This window comes from Acartia tonsa, chromosome 10 (assembly GCF_053477335.1).
Source record: "Acartia tonsa isolate MP-2025a chromosome 10, ASM5347733v1, whole genome shotgun sequence".
NCBI classification, from domain to species: Eukaryota; Metazoa; Arthropoda; class Copepoda; order Calanoida; family Acartiidae; genus Acartia; species Acartia tonsa.
Window position 1 is genome coordinate 35,580,589 of NC_137269.1, and position 27,845 is coordinate 35,608,433.

General features: G+C 30.1%; 1 protein-coding gene across 2 annotated transcripts in view; it reads left to right on the forward strand.

Moving 5' to 3' along the window:
- The window catches only part of LOC145329988 (gamma-aminobutyric acid receptor subunit beta-like), a 113,098-nt gene that overhangs the window by 71,347 nt on the left and 13,906 nt on the right, over positions 1-27,845 (forward strand). The window contains exons 6-8 of one of the 2 annotated variants that reach the window (XM_080174491.1): positions 4,122-4,173; positions 16,368-16,709; positions 22,272-22,394. In XM_080174491.1, coding sequence (XP_080030617.1) covers positions 4,122-4,173; positions 16,368-16,709; positions 22,272-22,394 — 517 coding nt within the window. Of the gene's footprint in view, positions 1-4,121; positions 4,174-4,225; positions 4,278-16,367; positions 16,710-22,271; positions 22,395-27,845 lie in introns of both variants that reach the window. The other variant, XM_080174492.1, reaches the window with a different exon arrangement.

Sequence of the window (27,845 nt, forward strand, 5' to 3'; positions counted from 1 at the left end):
GTTTGAAATTTTTAAGTAAAAAAAGACCTAAAAACAAAGGTTGTTAAATAAAAGGGTGAAGGAAGCGAAAATTGACTTAGACTTATAAAAGGTCGGAAATTCATTATCAAACAGGGGACTTGCACAAAAAAATTTAGCCCTCTAGCTCTAATAGGAACTGAGATAATTAGGGGGGGCGTTGAACGCCCCCCCCCCCCGACCGATTAAGGTGCGGCAAGGGGCCCGACTGTAAAGGGTTAAAGTAAAAGAATACAGAGGGCACATGCCATTTGTAACTCTACACATGGGGTGGCCCCTATGCCGCCTTTCAATTTGCTAGCAGACGAAATAGGTCTTCACTACTTGGGCCAGAAAATTGTCTGAGTTATGCATCTATACTTATACTTTTATTATCACTCAATGGCTGTCACATTATTGTATTGAAGTCTCTACTCTTAACTATTAGGTAATCAAAAAATGGTTATAACTGACAAACTTTGGACATATCGCTCTCCTATATCGTTGCAATGTGGATGTTTTCATTCTTGAATCAGTGAAAATGATATTTTAAACTTTGAAATATTTAAGCTTCAAAATATGATAAATCTTACAAATTCTGATATTAAATAAGTTGATAAATTTAAAATTATAGATAATTCTATTAACTAATGTATTTTTGTAATTCTCTAGATTTTTGGGTTTACTTTTTTGGCATAAGTAAAGAAAAGAAATATCTATATAATTTTTTTATTTCAATTGTTTGGCTAAAATCTTTGGGTCTATTTATCTCAGAAAACAAGCAGGGATCTAAAGAGATAAGACAATGGTCAATACATTGATGTACATCCCCAATGAAAATACACAAATTTACTCTTTCTGAAGGTTACAATTATTGATTGAAACTTAATAAACCAACAAATCAAAATTCAATAAAAGTACCCAATGATGTTAAGCCAACTAATAAGAAAAGTTATCATACAACTTTGGGGATTAATGTAATAAACAGCCCAACGTCCCCTCCCTCCATAAATTAATATTCGGCAAGTCTGTGCAAAAAAATCTGTTTTTTTAAACTATGGTAAGATATTAAAGATTTATTTAGCCAGTATTGTCCTATCACTGTATCCACAAAGGAAAGTTATGTGTAACATTACAGTGTAAATATATTGGCCAATAAAATGGGCTGTGAAAAGAAAATGAAATTCTTGTGGTACATCAATGATTTCAAAATACTATGGAGAAAGCATTTTGATATAAAATTTTTGAATATTTCACAATTTTTTTTGTTTTTAAAAGAAAATTGTTAAGAGTATAATATCATTCAGGAGACCCCCCCCCCCCAAATCCTATTATCATTATCTAGTTTTCAAAAACTTAAAAATAATATGTTGGGTTTGGACAGCCTTTTAATTTTTACCAGCAATTTTGTGGTTTATCTATAATCTTTAAGGTAACCTTAAACCTTACAAAACCCAAACAATGCTTCACTGGATTATACAGAACTATTGAATTGATATATGTAGGAGCATTTTAAAAAACACAGATAGCCAACCAAATACTTTTTATTTTACAAATAATGTTTAGTTTAAATATTCCTTCCAAAATTATCTGAACCTGAAAAGATATCTCCATATTTATATATATCCATAGCAGCTGGTGATAGCTTTGTATTGGTCCCAGTTGAACCATACATACTCTCCTTGAGTCCACTGCTACAATATAAATCTGATTTAGTATACCTACCATGTACTTTAGAGGGTTTACAGAATACTGCAGAATTACAAAAAAAAATTAAAAAAGAACATATTTTTAAAATAGAAGCTGGAGAAACCATAATATAAAATTAGCTTTTTGCATTTATTTTAATCGACACAAACAGACCATCAAAAATTTTTTTTTTACAAATTAATGGATAAAAATCTTGAAGTGAAAAAAACCTGCTTATTTAGATACTTTAATATTGTCTACTAATTGTTTTTCCCTAGTTCTTAGAGGGGAGGCAGGGATGACATAAAAATAGCCTAAAACCACCAAAAGACATTCATATGGCTTTCCTAAACAGTAAAACAATTTAGAATCATAATTTTTGGCGAATTTTAGCTTAAGACAAAAAAATACAACTTGATATAAAAGGAAAGGAGTTAGAGGGTCTGCGTATGTAAATTTTGAATAAAAATGATGGTGTTTTTGCATTCTAGTTTAAAAATTTAAACTTCTTTTGTAGATTGTTAAAGTAACAAATTTTAGAAAAATCTCCGGGTATAGTCCTTTCCACGACATCCCTCCATAAGGAGCGATTAGTCGTATTTTTAAAATGGCTTTTTATAGGTTATTTTAGGTTAGGTTAGGTTATATTAGGTGATTGCCCCACAGGGTTAGGTAATTGGCCCCGCAGGGTTAGAGCCCCCCGCAGGGGCTAGAAATAGGAGAAAAGCTACCGTGAAAAATACGAAGAATCGCCCCTTAAGGAGGGATGTCGTGGAAAGGACTATACCCAAATCTCCTACTGGCAAACCCTCTAATAAACATTCATATATACCCAGTACCAGATTGATAAAATAATAAATTATACTGCATATATACTTTTATGGAAATAAAAACAATATAAACTACAAGTATTGCATTAATGTTGTAGCTATGTATAAAAAATGTATATGAGTACTTTAAATTGTTAGCATTGTTCCAGAAAAATATTTCTAATTACATACTTTATACTTGATGTGCTGTATTTTAAGTAAAAATGAATAAAAAGTTTATTTAAAAAATAAATGTTAGACTACACAAGGTTTTGATAGACAAAGGAAACAATTAGACTTCCTGCCATTATGTAACCTTCCCCCCCCTATTACATCTTTTTTGTCTCTATTAATGTCTTCTTTTCACCACTAATCTGATTTTATACAATGTATACTCAGAGAGATAAAAGATATGGTGATGGGGGGGATGAACCACAGGAATGGTTTACCTATATGAAAAATAATCACAGTTTGTACTCTATAAATCTGAAAGTTGTTAGCTATTATATTGGAACAAAAGTTTAAAAAGCTCTTTAAAATGATATTTTCTGAGATTTTATTTTTTAAAGAAAAGGTATTTTTTCAAATATAGCTTACCTAAATATGTTTGTCAAAGTACTTAGAGTTTGTTTGATAACATAGTGAGGTTATGTTGATATAAGACAGTTAGGGAGTTGAATCCATTTTTATAGAAGCAGAAATATAATCTATGATTATGGTTTGGACCCTCTAAAACTGTAATCTACCCTTCCACTTTCCCCTCTCTTGGTGAAGATATCTTCAACGCCGATACGATTTTTGAAATATAAGATTCCACTTTTGTCTCTCTTGTTAAAGATATCTTCACCAAGAGAGGGGAAAGTGGAATCTTACATTTCAAAAATCATATCGGCGTTGAAGATATCTTCACCAAGAGAGGGGAAAGTGGAATCTTACATTTCAAAAATCATATCGGCGTTGAAGATATCTTCACCAAGAGAGGGGAAAGTAGAATCTTACATTTCAAAAATCGTATCGGCGTTGAAGATATCTTCAACAAGAGAGGGGAAAGTGGAAGGGTAGATTACAGTTTTAGAGGGTCCAAACCATAATCATAGATTATATTTCTGCTTCTATAAAAATGGATTCAACTCCCTAACTGTAAGAGAAAAGGATTAGGAAGGAAAAAGAATGGAAAGTGCCAAAAAATGTGAGATTAGTCTGACTGCTAATTGATGGATTGCATCCTTGCTACATTCTTGTCCCAATATTTAGATAACAGACTATTTCTTTTTTTTAATACAAAGATAAGAGGTTGTCTTGTTATTATAAGCATTTGTTTGGAAAGTTGAAAAGCTAAAACTAATTGTCTTTTTTTTTTAAATTTTCTTTCTAAGTTAAGCTTCCTCTATAAGTGTAAATTTATGTCTTTATTAGCCTTAATATATATATTTATTAGAATATTGTTTTATTTTGTTTTCATTTAGGTATGCAATTGTATTCATAGTGACAAGATATGACATTGCAATTGATGCCCATTTAATTTGCATCTGTGGAGCAAATGTCATCATTGTAAATGCTACCGGTAACACACAACATGGATATCAGCTGATGATCGAAATCAGCTGATTTCATTTCATATTTTAGGTTGTTGGCCGATGTCCAGTTTGACAGGGCCCTTGGCTACTATATAATCCAGGTAACCCCTGCCTGTGTGTGTGCTTTGCATGCTTAAATGTACAATTTTTAAGGTTGCTTGCTGATGTACAATTTGAAAGGGCTCTTGGTTACTACATTATTCAGGTGATTAAACACAAAATATTCATTTTTTCATATAAGGAATCGTCTAAGAGTTTGAACCTCAGTAAATTTTTAAAAAGTGGTAAGAGTTTTTCCCCCCAGTACTGGCATGTCCTGTCGGGCCTGAGTAATCTTTATAGGTAGGTTTTCAATCATTTCTTTGCATGTCTACTTTTCAAATGTGATTTTTTATTCAATACATTATACATACAGACATACTTATGCTTTCAGCATGTAGCTAGATCATAATAGCCCAAAGAAAAAAAAATGTTTTGAAAATACACATATATAAAAAATAGGTTCATTTTTTTTGCATAATATTCATTAAGAATAGTTGAACAAATTAAATTTTAGTTTTCAGAAAAAAATAAAGAAACAGAACATATTATTTAATATCTTCTTAACCCTTTGATAATGATAAATAATTACTATAATCGTTGCATGGTTTTATGTGATATGAATGTTTTAATTTGTTTCTTAATGAAGCATGGATGTATTAATTATCAATATTTTTCATTAGGAGTGTACAATTTAGAACATATATTAGAAAACAAGCTACTCTATAATTCTTAGTATTGTGTTGATTTTTGATATTACTTTTGTTATAATTATGTTTTAAGGTTTTATTTATGTATGTTTATGTAACTTTTGATTTATTGAAAACTTCTTTTTTACCTTTTTTTTTACAATATCAAAATTCTATTTTAACACACATTTTTAATGCAATATTTTTGTTTTGCCCTCACAATTTTTTCTCTATTTTCTTTTTCATCTAACCAATCTGTAAAACAAACAAAAAATAATCAAAAAAACTTTTTCTCTAATGAAACATAAATTTGAAATGATTGGATAAAATGTTGCATAGTGTTCGCAAATTTTTAATCAGGGATAAAAATAGATTTTTTTATTAGATTATAAATTAAAGGAGAAAAAAACTGTTTAATGTAAAATCTGCAGCTATATCTCTGCCTAGGGTATGTAGGTTAATCTTTATCCCATTTATTTGACTAGCCTCCCCTTAAAAAAATTCTTATGCAAAGATTTAATATTGCCACCCTTAACTTTTGCGGTTTGTAAATTTTTAGTAAATCAAAATAAAAAAAGAAGCTGTGTTAAAGATTTTAAGTTATAAATTTTTGATGTTAATCAGTTGTGGATATATCCTTCTTCCAATAACATTACAAAATATTTATAAAGATTCCATGAATAATAAAACCTAATATATTTAATGGTTATCGAGATCCTTTGGTGCAGCCATTCATTATAAGATAAATTTATATGTTGATAGATGTTCAAGGTTATAAACAACCAAGAAGATTAAAAGGTTATATACTTAAAGAGAGCTATTTTCTCTAAATTCTGTCCAATCAAAGCATTCCTTTGGTCCTGAAAGTTGAGTAGAGGAATGCATTAAATCTGCTGTTAGGAGCCAATGCATACACTAACTCACACACACACAAAGCTTAGTCCTTCCACTATTTTATATCTTCTCAATTCTAGCATTTAAGCCTAGGAGAGAAGGGATTAATCAAATAAAAATTTTTGTTTATACAAAATTTCCTACATTTTGTAAAATGATAAAAATACTTTGCAAAGCTAATGTTTAGTATTTTATGAATTTAAAAAAATAATCTAAATTTAAATTCCTTATCCTTGTTATTTCTGATTTTATATATACTGTATAGGATCTAATAGGCAAGGTGGAAGGTTTCTAATGCCATCACTCACCATACAACACCATGGGTATACAAATCAGGGACCAGGGATGTCAAGCTTAAAAATATCTTTCCACTCTTTAAGACAGTTTATTTGTGCTAATTTTATGAATATTAATTTTCATTAAAAACCGGCTGTTAACACAAGTTAAACTTTAGATATCAAAAGCAAAAAATATAAGGAGAAATAATGAAACAATTTTTGATTTATGATATTCTTGTATGAAAAATGTTAAAAAAACACGGAATTACAGATGATAATTAATTTTGTTTTTATTCTATTTGATTGATGGTCAATGGTCTCATATAAAAATGATCAATTAATTTCACCTCGGCAACTTAAATGTTTCTTTGAAGAACATCAATAAGCAATTTTGCTATCTAACATTAATTAGCCAAGAATTCATTTTTATAATGCAAAGTATATAATAAAATAAAATTAAAAAATAATGATTCTACTAAAATTAAGTTAAATTTACTACATTTTAAAGTTGAACATACATGAGAAGATATAATTTATTGACATTTTAAAAGAAAAATTTATTTAACCGAAGGCAAGAAAAAAAGAAACTTTTTAAAAATGGGGAAAAGTTTTAAAAATCGGTTTAAAAACAGAAAAACAAAAGTAAAAGAAAAAAATTTAGATGCATAATTTGGAAAGAGTGGAAGAAAAAAAAGGGTTTAAAAAACAAAGGGAAGATAAGAAGAAAGAGTATACTTGAGTTACCAACAATTTTCACAATTCAGCAAAAAAAAACAATTAAAGTTGTCTTATTTTATTTATGAAATTATATTTCATGTTGAAGGTTGTTAATATAATAATTAAAGTAGTAAGGTTTTTTTTTGTCTCAAGCTTTAAATCTTAGAAGCTGCTGGTCAGAATGGGAGGTAATTTGATGTAAGCTTTATAAATGTCTTGGGTTGGTTTTAGCCTATTTTCCTGAACTCTCCTTGTTTTTTCTAGAGGCTAGGGGCTAGGCAACTAGTTATGTTAAAAAGTGTTTATAATTTTTTTATTCTTGCAAATCAATAATTCAACTGACATTCATCTTGCTATTTTAACAGATATTTTATTGTTGTTTTGAACAACTTATTCGCTGGTGCAACATGAATAATGCATTTTTATGGAAGAAATGTTCTGATAGATCATTTTGTCTTACTCCCCCCCCCCCCCCCTTCAGGACAAATAAAAGATAAGAGAGTTAGAAGTATAATCACTCCCTACCTTATCCTTAATATTTCTCTTAAAAAATGAGATAATACTGATAGATTGATAATTAATATTACAACCTTTTTACCCGGACAAATATTGCTCTTCTTATCCCAAAGATTAAGTGAAATATTTATGAAATAGAGGCAACGCCCCTTGAGGCCTAAGGGCACTTGATAGAAGGAGGGTGGGGGAAAGTCAACCCTTAACTTTCCACTATAGTTTAAAAATATTTTGGGGGTATAAATTTTCAGGAGCGATTTCTCTTAGGAGGGTGGAGGTACCCTCCCACAAAATTTTTAAAACCTTCCCTGGAGCTTTAAGAAGCTTCAATATAAAAGAGAATCGTGTAGGTCTAGCAGTTAGTGAGATATTAAGGTGCAGTAAAACAGACACAAAGACAGACAGACAGAAATTTTCTTTTTACGTAAAGATTTAGTCCACTATGAATAATAAATCATTGATATTACAGATCTATAACTTATATTTGCTGTTAACCTATTAACCCTCGTCACTATACCATTAAGAATGACATACGAAACATGGAAATTTTTAACTAATTCTTCCCTTAGCCATAAACTACTTAATATTTTGTCTATTTCAGAAGATTAAAATTGTTTTGTCTCATTTCCCACTTAAGCATATTACTTCATTTGCTAATACTAAGGTGCAGGAAAAAATGTATTAAAGTTTGAAAAGAAATATCAATAAAATTAATTTATTTTGTTTCATATTTATGTTCATAACTCTAAATCATGTACCTCTTCATCTTTTTTTGCCAGCATAAAAGTAAATTTCTGCGAAAAGTTGTACTTTTATTTGAAAAATTGCGCTATAAATAAAAATTTTGCTGAGTTCAAAATGGTGAAATGAATATATGAGCAGGGGAGAAAAGGGGTTGAGATGTTTCTACATTTCTGCAACTTATAATATTCAAAACTAGCACAAGAATGATTAATTTTGCATAGATGTTTCATACCAGTTATAAGTCCCCATCGTCAAGGGGATTTGTATTCAATGGGTGAGAAGGAGAAAGAAAAATAGCCTAAAACAATCCCAATGTTTATATTTAAAAGTAAAATAGTTTAAAACCATTCGGGACATTTGCGAGCCTTCTCTAAAAAGACCTATAGATTTAAAGAGTAACCCCATAAGAAAACACGCCTTAAAATTATTTCCCCCCAATTTCAAATTTCTTCTTCATGAAAAAAAATGTTTATTAATAATTGTATTAATCCTAAAGAGAATAGTTGTTCTCTTATTTGTACATTGAATAACTTTTTATTGCCCAAATAAATTTTTGCATATCTAAAATTTATGATTTTTTGTTGCAATTTTGGAAGAATTTTATTGTATGAAGTGAAGGTTTACTAAAGATAAAAGGAGCATTATATTCAAAGTTGACAAATAACCTGAGGTTTGATTTTAAAGTTTAAACACGTACCCAATATCCTTATTCTACCTCACATATGAATACAAAAAAATGAAGGGATAAAGTACTTTAACTCAAAAATTTGTTTTCCGTGAAAAAGGTATTCTTTGTCATCAAACAGTTTAAATGTTCCGTTGTTGGTTTCATCAAAGCACTTCATTTGAAGAAAAATCCAATTTACCAATGTGTTAAAAAGATATAGGATCTACTGCAGTTCACGGTAAAATATTGCTGGTAACGAATATTGCTGAAAATCTATGAATTTTAAAGGCTGCTAGCTGCCAAACGGCTGAACGTACAGATCATACCCGCACACCATTTTAAGCGGTATAAGAAGGTCTACAAATAATCTGGAATAGCCAAGATCCAATGATGTTCAGTAAAAGCTTCCCTGAAGAAAAAGCGCGTAAAATAGGCCTTTTTCGCGCATTTCTCTGCACTGCGAGATAATTATGCATTATTGATCTATGGCTATTCCAGATTATTTGTAGGCCTTCTTATGCCGCTTAAAACAGTGTTCTGGCATGATGTGTACGTTTAGCCGTTTGGCAGCTAGCAGCTTTTTAAATTCAAAGATTTTTAGCAATATTCGTTACCAGCAATATTTTACCGTGAACTGCAGTAGATCCAAGATATAAATATAATAAGTTTTATATTTTAGAACTTTTAGCTTAATTCTTGTTTATGATTATGGATAATTGAACTTAAAAATTTTGCACTTAATTTCAAAATTAGGTTTTACATCATATCTAATGTTTTATCCATTTACTGAATAATCCTTTATCTCAAGTTATATTAAAGTTTACATTATGTACAGAAAATTTTAAACTTTTCCTATAAAAACAAGGCTTATAGAGCATAAATGTATCTTTCACTTTTTTACAACATAACTTTAAAGGAAAAAATTCTGGGCAGAGTTTTCTTTTCTTCAAGATATATATCTTCTTTTAGTTTTATTAGAAAATATTTAAAACTGATGTAAAGTACCAATTAAGTTTTTACAGTACCTCTAAATGGAATAATTAACTAAATTTAATTGTAGGAAAGTTAATTACGTGTAACTCTCAGGATGAACGCTACTCTTTAACTTAAGTTGTCTTTTTCTCATTCTATTTGACTTAATTAATTTAAAAATTAAATTATTTTGGTCAGAAAAGATTCTTCAACATTTCTATATGTACATATGGAACACTTATGGTTCTTATCCATCAAATATGTCTTGTTTTTTATTTCTTTTATATTTATCAATTACCATTATTTACTTTACTTTTTAAAATGATTAAAATGCTGTTTTATTGTTTAGAGGGAAAGCTTTTTGTTTCTTTAGAAGCGATTAAAGTTTAAATATTAAAAAGAAAAACAATAATATCAAAAGCAAAATTAGTTTGAATGTTATATTGTTTTACTCTATTAGATATCTAAAATTAAAAAAAATATTCAGTTCTTGATTAATATACTTCAGGTAATGTGCAGTATGCCTGGAACCTAAAATATTGGCTTTAAACTGAAAGGATAATATATTGGACTGGCAAAATGTTTTAAAAGTTACAGGGTTTAATTTTGAAACAAGGGATGTACCAATAAACCAGACTAAGTCTCTAATTCTTTTATTATCTATTGTAAATATATTATTTGTGGGCCTGTCATTGAAAGGTTGATATATAAGCTAAGAAAGAAAACACAACACCAAAGAAGAATGGGGAGTTGGGGGAGGTTGCAAATAGAGATGTTTCTCCATGTAAGCCAGTAAATTATTGCATCCTTAGTTTATTTTAAACTAGTTGTTAAATAGCCTAAAACCACCCCAAGATATCTAGGAATCTTCCTTGAAAACTGCAAACAAAACGGACAGGTGTTTTCTGAGATCTTTAGTTTCAAACAAAAATCTCAAGCTACTTTATTTAATAGTATATCTAAAGATAATCTAAAATAAGTATAGAAGGCTTTAACTTAAATAAAAGGTTTGGTTCCTAATTGGTTTTATTACTTGGGTTAAATATTGTTCCTATATCTTCCTTAAAGTATTAGCAATTGTGAATGAATACCTCACCTGGATATAAATTAGGGATAGCGAGATGGGAACATGGAATATCGATTCGATTTAACTTAAAGAAAACTGTAAAAAGTAAGATAAATGGATATTTTTTCTTTTTGTTGTTTTGTCTTAATATTTTTGATAATGTTAAGTTGATAACCTATAATTCATATTGTCACCAAATTTTCTAAGGCTATATTCCTGATATAAACTTGAATGAATTACAGCTGAAAGGTTGGATATGGGGGGCGGGGGAAGGGGGAGAGGTGGGTTGTATTTACATGGGAGATAAATTGCATCAGCTCCTAATATAGAACGAGAGAAAGAGAGAAATAGAGAAAAAAAGATGAAAAATAGAAAGAGAGAAATGGAAGAACTGAAAATGTATATAAATTGAAAAAGGTAACAAAGCCAAAGTATTACAACAAATACTGGATACACTTTTTAATAACCGAATGCTGAGAGAGAGAGAGAGAGAGAGAGAGAGAGAGAGAGAGAGAGAGAGAGAGAGAGAGAGAGAGAGAGAGAGAGAGAGAGAGAGAGAGAGAGAGAGAGAGAGAGAGAGAGAGAGAGAGAGAGAGAGAGAGAGAGAGAGAGAGAGAGAGAGAGAGAGAGAGAGAGAGAGAGAGAGAGAGAGAGAGAGGATAGAGAAATTTTGCATTATAAATGCATTACTCTCCCAACAAATTTTATCCACTATTCTTTATTCCATCTATCTCTTTCGTTCTTTTTTTTCCATTCTCTGTTTCCCAACTCTCATATTTTCTCTACTTTTGTATCTATTCAATCTTTCTTTAGTATTCTTTCTAATCTGATGGTATAGCCCAATTTTAGATGAACAAATCTTACCTCCTAATCTTTCCTGAAAATCCCTCTTTAGACTTTTATGCAAAACAAATTTGTTAGGATTGAAAAAAAAAAATTGGAAGACTTTATAAATGTCTTTAGTGTCTTTTACCTTTAAACTAAGCATATAAAAAAGTTTTCGTTTTAATATTTAAGAAACAATTTTAATACATTTTTTTAACTATTTAAAAAATAGAAAAAAAGATCGTTAGCAGTTGATCTAAATCTTGCTTTCGTTAATCAGTAACGCAGCTATGTTATAAATATTTAAGGTATGTCTGTACATCAGTTTGATCGTTCGTAAAAGTTCTCTAATAATCAATAGGTTTCGTGATTTGTTTTATACCATTCTATACATGGTTCTCTTTACATATTATCAGTCACCCGTTTCTAATGCATTTTGTTCCCTTTTTTTTTATCTTCCTTTCTCTCTTTCCGTCCAAAAATAATACTAAAATTTAATCCTAAGAGGATAATACCGCTTTTTCGGCTGTCCGTCTTTCTACTGAAACAGTTTAAATTAAATGTTTGATTTGACAAAATTTTTCTTATTTATTGATCATACCTGCTAAATTAAACTTGTATCCTTACTTGTTCCTATTTCACATTTTATTACACCTTTTCCTATATTCTACATTTTTATATGTTTTCAGAACACAGCAAAATTATATACATTTTATACTAAATAAAAGGAAATCATCTTTCAATAACTCAAATCTGGTATATTGCCACTGCACGGAGATACGGAAAGTGTCATGTGGAACATTATAAAAAAAGTCTTAATCCTAATCATCTTTAGGGGTTTCCATTCCAACTTCTCCTCTCATCCTTCTCACATACGAAAAATCATTAATTACGCTGCCAGCATTTTATTTTATTTGGTTCATTAAAATTGCAAAAAAAATTTGCTGAATTATTGGAACATATTTTGATCCTTTTCATGCATTGCTATTCTAGGGTTTGGCAAATCTTTTTACTGCATGAATTATTTATCCCAAGAGGCATTCATTGCCAACTCCGAGCTGTTGCAGGAAACCAACATGGCATCACACAATAATAAATTTAGAATACTTGGTGATTTTATTTAAACAAAAAGTGAAATACAAATAATGTTTTTATGCTTATTGGGATAAGATAATGAATGATAAATTGATATTTGTAATAACCTTGGATAGATTAAAATTATTATTGCTAAAAAAGATTTGGCTATTACTGGTTAAAAACCAACCAATCAAAATTTCATCAAAGTACCCAAAGTTTTTAAACCAGCAAATCCCCTTCTTGCCTGCTTATTATAGGTTAGCTTAAGTAAAAAGGTCCAGCAGGATTGAATATCTCATAGGAGAAGAGGTCTTGGATGTTTTCAATTTGTTACCATACAGAAAAGAAATATTTCTAATTCAGTATCTGACAAGGATAGTTAGCACATTTTGTTGTATAAAAACAAGGATGACAACATCCATAAAAGCGAATATTTTAAAACGAAAATTAACACTAGTAGAATGAATAATCAGAATATAAATGTATAGAAGACGAAACAAAAAAAGTAAGTAAATTTGTTGAAAAACTGCATATATAAAAGATAATGTTTTAATACATACTTACATTTTTGGGAATTGGTTATAGAGATGCTACGCTTATAACATCGTACTTTGTTGTCGTAAGAATCCGTATTCCAAAAAATAGATCAATCGGATAATTGTATAACATAAAAAGTTAAACATCAGCATGTCTAAAATATACATTCGGACATTCTGGAAACGATTATAGAGTAGCTACGCTTCCTAAATCGTACCTAACTACTAGAGGAACCACCATACAAAGTCGAAATCGATAGGACAATTCTAACATTCCTAAATTAACGAAAAAAGCTATGCGTAAATTATACATTTAGAACTATTCATTAGGTGTCATCAATAAAAATGTCATAAATAGCCAAGCGAATAAAGTGATATATATAGCAGATATAAAAATGAACTTTTTGATACAAATATGTATTAAATTCTTTTGTAGCATGATTTAAAGACTGACGGACCAATTAAGAAGATGCACAACTAAAAATCAGCAGTCTATCTTAACAAGCGGCCTACAAAAATTACTATTAGAAATAGTGAATTATGAAGTACCTTCTCCTCTAAACAATATTAGAAACATATGACAGGCAGATAAGTTAAAGACTTATTGTTGTTAAATAAATATACACAAAGATATTATTAAATTAATTATTTTCCAATAGGATGTTCATTTATATTGTTTTAGTTTTTCTCATCTTCTTTTATCAAAACCATGCGGCTACGCTCTTAGAAGCCTTTAGGGACACTTTGGGAAATGGAGGGAGAAAGTGCCAACTATTTAATTACAGTTTTATAAAGAAAAATTAAATTCAAAGTTTCCTTTAGGGAGTGGCGTAATTTTTAGGGTGATACCTCAAAATAGTCATAAACCTTCCCTGGACCTACAAGAAGATTCACTGTAAAGGAGAACCATATCGGTCATACGATTGGGGAGTTCCTTTACTATAGACAAAAAAGCTTATACTTTATATAATAGGATGGATATTGTCAGCCAGTTAATGCTGCGCAAATTATTTACAAAATCCTAATTTTTCTTATTTATAAAAAAAAATTAAAAAGTTTGATCCAAAGATTGGAAATGAATATTTAACTATTGTTGCATTGCTACAATTTTCTTCATAAATAATTCCTTTTCATGTGTCATTCCCATTTTCTGTGCGTGTGTTTTTGTGTGTGTATGTGTGTGTGTGTGTGTTTATAAGCGAAGCTTTTCTGTTATTAGGGTCTAGGGTAAGTTCTTCAATGCGTGTCATACCATTTTTCTAATAGTTTATACAATACTAGCGGCTACGCCCATAGAAGCATCTATTTTTACTTATGTTTTTTTTGGAAGTTTCAATTTAAGTTTTAAAATAAAAAGAAACCTTTTTTGGGGGGCGGGGGAGTTCATTTTTTTTGGGGTAGATTTCTCTTTGGAGGGTTGAGATACACCAAAAATCCTCCCCTAGATCTATAAAAAGCTTTACTGTTATGGGGAACCATATCGGTTCAGTAGTTCGCTAGATCCTTCCTACAGACAGAAAAAAATACTACTGTATAATATGAAATAAAATAAGTTTAGATAATCAATTGTTTTATTTGACCAATAGGAACATAGTGTAGGAACAGTCCGATAACATTATTGGTTAGATTATGTTTACATTTTAGTACGAAATGGGTAATTGTGTTTTCATTCTATTAATACAAAAGGTCATATTGAGTAAAATTGATTTGATAATTCACGATATCTTTAGCGCATTTTTTTTACAATTTCATCACAAACTTAATATCTTTCTTTTATATTTTGTTAATAATATGCTGCATTAATGACCTTAGAAAGATAATAGTAGATAAATTATAGTAGCAACGCAACTCCATAGCATGGAACTTAATATGTATATCATATATCTTTGTATCTACGGATTTTGTCATTCTTGCTCCTATAAATAATTCACAAATATTCAACTCTGGTATTTAAGTTCATGTTTCAGTAATTTATTTTCTCGTATTCATTCGAATCCGGTGGATAGGAACCGGTTCTCATCCATACGAAAAAAACTATGTCTAGCATCGTATTATATCCAGCTTTCTACGAATATAAAAATGTACAATCAAAAGATTTAAACCAGTTTTTTAGCTGGTGCCTTCGGCACCTCGGGGATAAAAAACTAGTTTTAATCTTATAATTGTACATTCTATATCCGCGGAAAGCCGTTTATAATACGATGCGAGAAATAACTATCAAACGCTTACCAAACATGAGAAATACAGTCCAAAAAAAAAATTTTCTAAATAAATTTTAAACTCTTACTCTATGACTATTATGTTCTATTATTGTTTGATCTGAACTGTTATTGCTGCGCTATTTATGTAAATCCTATTTAAAAAACTGCTTAATTCCCATGTATTTTTGGTATTGAATCTAAACTAAGATACCAAAAAATCTCTAGCTAGGTCATGCAGGTTGACATGTAATTACAAAGATACCAACTTCCATCAAAGCTACTTTCGTATATAGTATGGCCATTATTCCTTAATATCTACTGAATGGATTTATTATTACTTTGATCTTATTCCAGATTTACATGTTCTATAATAAAGCTAACTCTGTAGCAGGCTGAAATAACTGTCTATTGTACCCCCCCCCCTTACCCTATCCCTTGCAATCATACTGGATAAACGACCCGGCCAATAAATGCGAGGGGAAAATGCAACAAAATTATGACAATTTTTCTCCTGTCATAATATCCACGTATATTCTGCATCCATTATCTGCTGACATTATTCTGAAAAAGCTTCTCTTTTAAAATCAGAGTTTAAAATAATTGAGTTTATACTAGTGTCTTTTCATTTTTTTTAAAAACAACGATGCTTTTAACTCCTTCATAATGCTGGCTTGAATAACAATATAAAATATGATTTTATTAATTTCATATCAAACTAACATAGGGGAAATTTTACGTGTATTCTTGTTTATTATGATACTTCCAATAAATGATACTCTTCTCCAAAATATTTTTATAAATAAATCTAGAAATAAGTAAAAAATCAACATCATTTAGAAGTATAAATCTTTAGAAAAGAAATCATTAATTCTTGCCGACTTTTTGTTTTCTTTCTTTTATTTTGTCCAACTAACAATACACAATTTCTTTCAAATGTTTTAGAACACTTAAACTATTTATTATTTTTATTTAATGGTATCTGTAAAAAAAAGATATTTTTATTTAATAGCAGATTTAATAATTTACTTTTTTAGAATTTATTATTGTATGACGTTATAATTTTTTCTCTATTCTTAGGTGTACATACCCTCTAGCCTGATTGTGGGCATGTCCTGGGTGTCCTTCTGGCTGAACCGTGGTGCAGCTCCCGCCCGTGTTGGTCTCGGTGTCACCACTGTGCTGACTATGACCACGCTCATGGGCAGTGTCAACGCCGCGCTCCCCAAGATCTCGTACATGAAGTCAATAGATATTTACCTCGGAGTCTGTTTCTTCATGGTGTTTGGTGCTCTGATAGAATATGCTTGTGTTGGCTACACAGCCAAGAGGATCCAGCTTAGGAAGAATAGGTTCCTGGCTGTACAGAAACTTGCTGAAGAAAAGAAAGAAGAGGCTATGAAGCAAATGAATAATATGAAGGTAATATTTTATTCTTTGGTTTAACTAATAAAGGATGTGGTCCCAATATATATCAGGACATAAGAGGAAGGGGGGGGGGGGTGTGATTATTTGCTTGATGCATAGAAATATGATATATAAGAATCTTAAAGCATTAGTCTACAAAGTAAGATAAAAAGATCTCAATCATAACTACCCCTTCTGTAGATTAGAATTATTCGTGGAAATATTGGAAAACTACAGCTTTTTACAATCCAATCAAGATTTAATAAAAGTCCCAAACGAATGTGAGATCGTGTTTATAGCATTTTAAAGAGCAATTATAATTAGCATAATCCATCTAAAGTCCCCTCCCTCAATATCCTAAATATAGATCTGATTAATCTTTTGATTTTTAAAAATAATAAAATCAAATTAATGAAAATTTATGTATGTGAATATCTAATATTTTATTATTACCCAAAAGTTATAGAACCATCATTGGTTTGTTGAATTGTAAGTTTAAGATAAATGGATGTCGTCATCCTTGTTAAGGAAATTGCCGCTGTCATTTGTTTGTCAAAGCACTTATCTACGTCATTAAGATACATGGACAAAAAGCTGAAACCTTTAATGAGGAAAAGGGGGAGAAGATGTAAGAAAAATTGTAATAAAAAGAATAGATTAATGGCCATTCTCAGGGGTTTAAGGAAAAGTAAAATTTTCAATTTTCCCTTAGATCTAATATGCATTAAAACCTATGTCATAATATTACAGTTACAAAAAAAGAGAGGGAATTGGTTAAATAACTTTATGTCCCTTGATGTACCGACTTTCAATTGGGTCTATAAAAATTATCTAACAGCGTCGGAAATGTTAAAACGACCAAGTCGCTACAAAAGAACAGAAAGCAATTTGCTAGCAGACGAAAAAGTTACCCAACAGGGGAATCCTGGCAGCTGTCTGGTTACACATCATCTATTTTCATAATGGATCCATAGAAATTCCACTGATTCGTATTCGAGCCCACAATTTGCACTCAAGCCCCCTCAGAGAACCAAGCAGTAGCGTAAACTATGCTTGAAACTAACCTAACCGTTTAGTAATATGCATTAACTTAAACAAGCTTACCTAGCCTTACCTAGAATCACTAGACTGAAAATTTTACTGGTGCCCAAATTTTTTAAACTACAGAAGGGGTAATTTTGTATGCAATAAATGAGTGTGTGCATCAATTTAGTATATATTTTCCTATCAGAATACTTCGGTTTTTTGAAACATGATTTCGTAATTTGTCTATGATTAACAATTGTTAGATTTTAGCCAACTGATATTGGGAAGGAGCAAGTGATAGAGGGGCAAGTAAATGTTAATGTTTAACCCTTAACGGTCGGGGGGGGGGCGTTGAACGCCCCCCCATCCGGTTTTTTCTATCTCATTTTCTGTGTGTGAAAGATGAAGAGCCCAAACTGCTTGACTTTTTAAGTATGGGTATGACACATAACTGAGAGTTGGAATTTTTTGAATATCTCCATCCTGGCGGGCACAGGATGCCAGCAAACCTGGCAGGGTCATCCAGGTAAAGAGCAAAAATATTTTTTTGACTAAAACAAAGCATTTTATCATACCAAAATACTAAAAAATCCTCTAGTAGTACATCCTTATATGAAATACAGGTGTTCAAGTCACTTTCAGGTTCCAGGTATGATCCTGCAGGTCCTGATCCTCCAGGTCTCCAGAAATCTTTAAAAGGCTCCTGTGGCCGCAATTTTTGACTTAGAGACTTCAAATTTTAAACTTAAGCTTTTCTTACATGTCTACATAACGTATTAAAATTTCATGAAGATCCGCCGCCGTTTTCCCGCCGACCGCCGACTGCAGCGGCTGGCAGCTGCCAAGTACAGCTGCGGCCGCTGAAATTTATATTTTGATATTTCTAATGTAAAATTTACATAAAGATAAACATTTTCTGGAAAAAAAATTTTCTTCTAGCTTCAAAAATAAGAAAATTACAGCCGTTTGAAATTTTTAAGTAAAAAAGGACCTAAAAACAAAGGTTGTTAAATAAAAGGGTGAAGGAAGCGAAAATTGACTTAGACTTATAAAAGGTCGGAAATTCATTATCAAACAGGGGACTTGCACAAAAAATTTTAGCCCTCTAGCTCTAATAGGAACTGAGATAATAAGGGGGGGCGTTGAACGCCCCCCCCCCCCCGACTGATTAAGGTGCGGCAAGGGGCCCGACTGTAAAGGGTTAATATAGATGTATAAGTTATACAACTACCTGGCCCAAGGGGTGGAAACCCTCCATAAGCAAATCGCTTTCTACTGTTTTGTAAGGCTGTTTTTATATTCCCGACCTTTTCATCTAATATCAAAGACCAAAAAATCAGGACAGGGTCCCCGCGCTGTGGGCAGAGTTCCATTTTGCTTACGCCCCCTCTATTCTTTTACTTTAAGGATGGACATGATTTTTTATTAGAATCTTTACTTATCTTTGCACCCCTGATAAAAACTGAAGAAGGCCTTGAAATGCAAACATTGTGGAACAGGGAAAGTGGTATTCCAGTTAGGTACTCAAATAAAGTGGTATTCCAGTTAGGTACATTAATAAAAATAGTATTTCAGTTAGGTACTCAAATAAAAGTGGTATCTCAGTTATATACACGAATAAAATGGTATTTTAGTTAAGTACACGAATAAAAGTGGTATCTCAGTTAGTTACACTAATGATAGTGGTATCTCAGTTAGATACGCTAATAAAAGTGGTATCTAAGTTAGTTACACTAATAATAGTGGTATCTCAGTTAGATACACGAATAAAAGTGGTATCTCAGTTAGTTACACTAATGATAGTGGTATCTCAGTTAGATACACTAATAATAGTGGTATCTCAGTTAGATACACGAATAAAAGTGGTATCTCAGTTGGTTACACTAATGATAGTGGTATCTAAGTTAGTTACACTAATATTATTGGTATCTCAGTAAGATACAATAATAATAGTGGTATCTCAGTTATATACACGAATAAAAATGGATTACAGTTTGGTAAATGAATAAAAAGTGGTATTGCATTTAGCTACATGAATAAAAGTGGTATTTATGTTGGGTAACAAACAAAAGAGGTATTCAAGTAGTGGTATCTCAGTTAAATACGCTAATAAAAGTGGTATCTAAGTTAGTTACACTAATAATAGTGGTATCTCAGTTAGATACACGAATAAAAGTGGTATCTCAGTTAGTTACACTAATGATAGTGGTATCTTAGTTAGATACACTAATAATAGTGGTTTCTCAGTTAGATACACGAATAAAAGTGGTATCTCAGTTAGTTACACTAATGATAGTGGTATCTAAGTTAGTTACACTAATAATATTGGTATCTCAGTAAGATACACTAATAATAGTGGTATCTCAGTTATATACACGAATAAAAGTGGTTTACAGTTTGGTAAATGAATAAAAAGTGGTATTGCATTTAGCTACACGAATAATAGTAGTATTTTAGTGGGCTATTAGTATTTGATTGGTATTCCAGTCCAAAACTATGGCTTTTATAGTATAACAGATATATGAGTAGTATTTTAGTTAGGTACACTAATCAAATTAGTATTCTATGGGGCTACGTGAAAACACAACACAAATAACAGTTGCTTACAGATAGATACAAGAATGAAAGTGGTATTACAGGATTTACAATAATACTATTAAGGTGCTGCCAGGTTTTCCCCCTTTCCCCCCTCCCTGGCTAGAAGAGAGCACATTCAATACCCTAAATTTCCATATATCTAGGCTGTATAGTTATACTCGTCAAGAGGGGTGTAGATGGGTTTAGGGGGTGGACACATAGGGAAGTTTATCAACTCCCCTCAATTTTGCCATGGGAGAGGACTCTTAGCGTACAGTAACAAGTTTGTGGATCTAACTGTATTCTGTTCGCAAACAAGAAAAGGAAAAAATGTTTAATTGCCTAGATTTGCACATAAAATAAATTAAATTGAGGGTCCTCAAAGGATCAAAGTGTTTGGGCCCAAAAAATAAGAGCAGGAGTGTATATTGATAAATTTTACAAAAAATATTTGAAAAATCTTAGTAATATTTGGCTGATATCTTAATCATTCCAAATTTGTAGCACATGAAGGCCTCAACAAATTTCCTTTTGGTTTTGAATCAATATATAAAAATAAATTATGGTTTCCTTTTTATCGCAAAGCACAACCACAACATTTTTAACCCTTTCTTTCTAAATATTTCGGAATTTCCTTAAATAAGCCGTGGAAGGAGGGTTAATTATATTTGTGGCTAAATTTTTTGAGACACTAAAAATCACTAGAATCGTGTCTTTCTATTTTCTTTTGTTGCCGTTGGAATCTAATTTTAGATAAAATTTAATTAAGCATCATAACATTTTTTGATTTACAAGTATATCGGTATAATGGAGGATAGCTTTCCGCGGATATTAAAATGATAAATAATAAGATAAAAACAAGTTTTTGTTAGCCCCTAGATCCAAAGGCTCGGGCTAGCAAAACTTTTAAATTTTATGATTTTTTTTATATTCGTGGGAGATTCTCTGTAATACGATGGTATACATGATTTTTCAGTATATTTGAGAACCAGTTCTAATCGAACAAATTTTAAAGTCACACTGAAAATATTTTCACCCAAAATATATACTTCACGGTTTAAAGCTTTTTTATCTGCCAATTCCTTTCCCTCCCTGGCTTATATGTATCATCTATCTATCTATCTATCTATCTATCTATCTATCTATCTATCTATCTATCTATCTATCTATCTATCTATCTATCTATCTATCTATCTATCTATCTATCTATCTATCTATCTATCTATCTATCTATCTATCTATCTATCTATCTATCTATCTATCTATCTATCTATCTATCTATCTATCTATCTATCTATCTATCTATCTATCTATCTATCTATCTATCTATCTATCTATCTATCTATCTATCTATCTATCTATCTATCTATCTATCTATCTATCTATCTATCTATCTATCTATCTATCTATCTATCTATCTATCTATCTATCTATCTATCTATCTATCTATCTATCTATCTATCTATCTATCTATCTATCTATCTATCTATCTATCTATCTATCTATCTATCTATCTATCTATCTATCTATCTATCTATCTATCTATCTATCTATCTATCTATCTATCTATCTATCTATCTATCTATCTATCTATCTATCTATCTATCTATCTATCTATCTATCTATCTATCTATCTATCTATCTATCTATCTATCTATCTATCTATCTATCTATCTATCTATCTATCTATCTATCTATCTATCTATCTATCTATCTATCTATCTATCTATCTATCTATCTATCTATCTATCTATCTATCTATCTATCTATCTATCTATCTATCTATCTATCTATCTATCTATCTATCTATCTATCTATCTATCTATCTATCTATCTATCTATCTATCTATCTATCTATCTATCTATCTATCTATCTATCTATCTATCTATCTATCTATCTATCTATCTATCTATCTATCTATCTATCTATCTATCTATCTATCTACCTATCTATCTATCTATCTATCTATCTAGAACATGGAGCTGGATCTGAAGCCCCGTCACCCGTCTGACAACTACCACATGCAGGGCTGCAGGGAGGGTGGTAGGATCATGCAAGGACCTCCTCCAGTCGTCAGACGTGAATACCCCAAACAGGTAGGAAGTTCTTTAGCGTTATAGAGTAGCTTTGTTCAAATGTATGTTCGTCTACACGTCAGAAAACGTTATCTATTTTTTCTATGTTGACAAAAAACTTATTTAAAAGGGAGAAAAAAATTCATAAAATATTAAAAAGATAAAAGAGACATTAAATATGAGAAATGAAAGAAACTTTAAGTTTTATATTATAATTTGTTATGTTTTATATTTCATGTGTATAAATTTGATTTATTAAGAAAACAAGGAATAAACTGCTTTATGTTACGAAGCATTATGCATTTGTAAAAATGGGAATATCAAACGGAAAATTTTTATTTTATTATAATACATAGAACAAACGGACAAATTTACTAAATTTTAGAGTATCTGCACTATACTGAATTGGTTTCTTATACTAAAATCCATATAATATTGACAAAAATAGATTTATTTAAAGTGATTAAACTTATAAGTCTAAAAAGGTAACGGAAAATTTGAAAAAATACGGTTTTATAATGTCTTTTTGTATGAAAATAAAACAAATCTCTAATTATTTTTTATTATTTAACTAAATTAAAATAAAGTGACATAGAAATTAAAATTAAAGTACTTAAATCTAGGTTTCTCTCTCTCTTTTTAGGCGTTGCAATCCTATAGCTATGCAATGTATTAATCTCGGTTAGTTATCATTTCCGCGTAAATTTCAATAGCACTTTTCAACCACCAAATATTCAATTTAAATAATAATCCTATTAGCAATTTCAAAAGACAATATAATAAAATGGTAACCACATTTTTATCGATATTAGCAATATTTTGATTGTTTGCTAACAATATACATGAAATATTTGCTCTTAAAATAATTGCATGCATATTAAACCACATAATATTTAAGTTTAGTGAGTCTTACACTCTTTCTTATTTCATATTGATTTCTGGGGCTATTCTGATTTTCACTAAAGTTGTAAAGCCAACGAAAAAAAACGTTAATATAAAAGTTTGGGGACTAGTGTAATAAACAGCCCATTGTCCCCTTTCTTTCTGGGGTTTTTTAGTTTAATTGAACTCCTTTATGTGTAGAAATGATAGCACACCATCAAGCTCTCTCACCCTTAACATGGATAAAAGGAATAGTTAAACAAACCAAAAACAAGTAAATAATTATTAAAGTGAATGAAAAATATTTAATTTTTTTTTTATTTGGCCTCCAGGTTCAGGTGCTGAATATAATAGATATAAGGAAACTTTTTTTGCCAAATAATATATTCTCTCACTCCCAAGACAAAGCCTATACTCGAAAAAATGTCAACCCCCCCCCCCTTATTAGTTTAAAAGACCTAATTTTAATCAGATGTTAAATTTTCACATTTCAATTTTAAAAAAGGATGATTTGTTTACCTTTAATAGAAAGAAGGTTTTTATTTCAAATCCTATAAAATATCAAACTAGAAAGCATTTTATTTCTGCATCACTAAAATTTCATTAAATCTTGTCCATTCATCCCTGGATGATTTAGATAAAAGGGAGAAAGAGAGGGAGAGAGTAGCTTTGCTACAATAAAATTAATCTCTCTTTTGTAATGGCTGAGTAGAGAAAAGTGTCCACACAAAATCACAATAAAATATAATGCAGCAAAATATATAGAATTGAAGGATATTGCCTTGGATTTTTTAAAATCATAGTTTAATAAAAAGAGCCTGATAAAAAAACTTACCTTGTAATGAAAAAAAAACTTGATTAATCATTAAATTAGAGTTAATTTAAAGTTTTGATTTTTAGTAATAATAGTTTACTTAGTCAGAGACTATTTTCAGCTCAATCCTCCCAGGAAAAAGTGTCTGGCAGCAGTGAAAAAACCTAGGCAGTTTTTCAACTCAAAAATAGAAAATCTTCAGATAATTTTAATAAAATTTTAAAAAAATTTAAAGCCTACAAAATTATCAAATTTGAAAGAAAAATATTTTCACATTTTTGTTAAAATATTGACTTCAATGCAGTTAAGTACACATACAATTCAGAACACACTCACTCACCTACACACACACACACACACACACACACACACACACTTACTCAGTTTATCTTTGTGAATTAAATTTAGGATGAAAATAATTACTTCTCCGCTGCAATTTAGATGCTAAACATACTTTACTTATTTTGTATAAAATAATATTATATTCAAACCTGTAACTTATATTCAAAACTTCAGGAAATATTTTGATTTATAGCTTTACAAGACATATTTTAAGTTTACTCTTTTAACTGTTTAAACTTTAAGTGCCTTAATGGGTTTTTTAAACGTTTCCACGATTTATAGGTATTATCAGCACTATCTGAAAGATTAAAAATCTTGAATAAAAATACAATTTGCACTAAAAAACATAAAATACCTCAAATACAAATTATATCGTTTACTGTCTACACACATTTTATACAGAAATGTACATAAACTATTTACAAGCAAAATGCATCAGTAATATCTCCAAATTAGGAAAAATTGTTCTTTCCAAATAATTTCCCAAATAATAAAATAAATCAAAAATTGCAATTATTTGGTCAACGTAACATTAAACATATTGTTTATGAAGGAAAACATACAAATATTGGAAAAGAATGGTGGAAGAAGAAAGGTTAAAAGATGGAGGATTTGAGCTAGAGGTTGATTCTATTGCAACAAATGCATTCTTAATCAGGGATTAGAGAACACGCAAATAAAAATTTTTCACAATATTTATAATTTTGTATCAGAATCCATATAGTTAGAAGTAGATTGATATGGGAAAACCTCCCACACCTTCATAAGCTTTTAAGTAGGTTATACTCAATCATAAATAAATTCCCAGTGACAACCCTAAACCAATATCCTTTTTATGAAAAACCCTGCACACCTCTGATTTGATTGGAATATTCTTTACATTAATAATTGTAGAAAAGAAGTTAAAAAGGATTTCAATAAAAAATCAAACAATAAATTTTTATCTTGGGAAATAGAAAAGTAGAACTTGAACAGAAAATAAATATACAAAAAATACTAAAGCTGTGATTAATTTCGAATTAAAACTTTTAATTAATAATTAAATTTACCAATAAAAATATGAATTAGCACAAACTAAAATTAAATGAAGATTTTTAAGTATAAAATATCAAAAATAAAGAATTAAATTTCAAAATGATACCCTTTATGCCTGAATCTATTGACAAAGTTTTAAAATATACTCAGATACTAAACTGGTTCTGCTCAGATTTGCTACGCATATTTTTCTTACTACCCAGTTAATATGTTACCAAACATATTAACACAGCTTAACTTTGCCAACAGCAGAGGAAAATCTGATTTTCTAGAACTCTTTTCTTCCCACTAAAGTTTTGGTTTGCTTTTAATTTAAACCTTGAGAGAGTATTTTTAATGAATTCATTGTGAACAATCTAACTGACTGATTTTTCCCCGCAATTTGACATTCTTTTACCTTGTGAGTAAAAACTGGAAATTTTGTATATAATTTAGCATACCTTAAGTATCATCAAGGCTTAAATCCAGGTTTTGCAAAATTTTAAAACAATTTCAACCATTTTGTGTAAACATTCTTTTTCCGGATAATGACGTCACAAAAGCTGAGAATTTTTCAACTTTACCAATTTAAAAGTTAGCTTCAAAGGTATTAGAGTTGGTAAATAGGATATTTTTATACTTCTTATAATGCATTTTTCTTTCTTTTCTTTTAAGAAAAATAAAGTTTTGAAACTTTATGAAAAACATATTTATAAATGGAAATGTGTACAGAAAAATAGATATTCCCATTTACACCCAGGGATCTGAAGGGATGAGACAATAGATAATAAATTAATGAACATTCACAAAATCTATAAATGAAAATACCTCTCTGCATATCAAAACTATTGGTTGAAAAGTCTGGACACTTTAAGTCTGGAAGTAAACAATCACTGTTAAAAAAGTACCCAAAGATTTTGGCTCAACAAATAAGATAAAGTGATTATGAAACTTTGGGTAACAGTGTAATTTATAGTCCAATGACCCCTCCCTTTCTTTATTTACTATATATTTATCTATTGTTGGGTAGTCTTTGCAAATTTCTATGTAATTCAAGCTTGTAAAGAATTAAAATTAAATAATTGATCTATTCACATTATGAAATAAACTTCTATAACTAAAAAAGGTAAAACTAATCTTAATCAATTTACACTTACTGTAGAAATATGAAAAAAGCTTACAAGTTGTGTTCTAAATTTATTATTATTCTTTATTATCAAAACTGGAAAAATTTCTTTCTTTATTGTTAAAAATACTGAATCATATTCTAATTTACTTAACATAAAAAAACAAGACTATTTTTTTCCAAAATTGGTTATTTTTGTTAATACTTTATATTTTTTTCTAATATAAAAATCAGGACTTGCCAGCTGCCTTAATTTTTAAAAACTGAAATATTTGGAGATCTTATTAAGTAGTATTTTTAGGCCTGTCTTAATGCACCCATTGAGTTCTTTATTTAAAGCTAGCTTGCATGGTTTTTGGCAATTTTATGAGACTTAGGTCTCTGGATAATTTAAACAGACTAAAGTTTGTCCTTTCCCACTACATTCGAATACAGAGCCACAATATTGCAGAGCTATTCATTACTTGTTGATGTAGGGAAAAAGAATTTTTTTCAAGGAAACCATAATGGCTTGGTAGATTTACAAAAAAATAGTGCACCTGGTTTGAGGCTGCATATTACTGTCCAAAATACTAAACGGCTGGGACTTACTTTAAAATGTCGACTGAATATGAGCAAAATTGCAGCTGCCTGTCCTTGTAAAATATCTTACAAAAAGAGGATGCAACATCTTACCATTTTTTCTCATCTTAATGCATTAGGAAATAGGTTTTGTTAAGATAAATACCAGGGGTTAGGGATGGGTAACTCTAGCAAATTCTATTTTAATAACATCAAGGGCTCCTATCTAAGATAGAGCACCCCCTTCCTCCCAAACTACAAAATTTGTATCTTAAGTTTGTCTTGTCTTAATTTTATTTTTTTCATATGTGGAAAAGGATGAGTTTTTGTTTTACATAAATAAAGAAGATTTATTCCTTTAAAATCCCATAGTAAAAGTTAGATAATGTTAACCTAACTCAAATAAAAATGATAATTAAACATTATTTATGAAACAAGTTTTATATTATGTTCCTCAGTTATGTTCACAAGCTTAGTATTGTAAAATACAGGAAAGTTGTTGTTTTCTTAATAATATTATTCTTGGATTACTCTTAAAAAATCATTCTCACTTGTCTGGGGGAATCATACCACCCCATTCCACCCTCCGCCCTAAGATTTCAGAAAATACAAGAGATATGAAGACTAATTGGAAGAAAAATAGCAATTTACCTTTACAACTTATATGCAGTTTAAAATCGCGATAACAGTAAAATATCTGAAAAATGCAGAATTTAAAAGCACCATTAAAAAT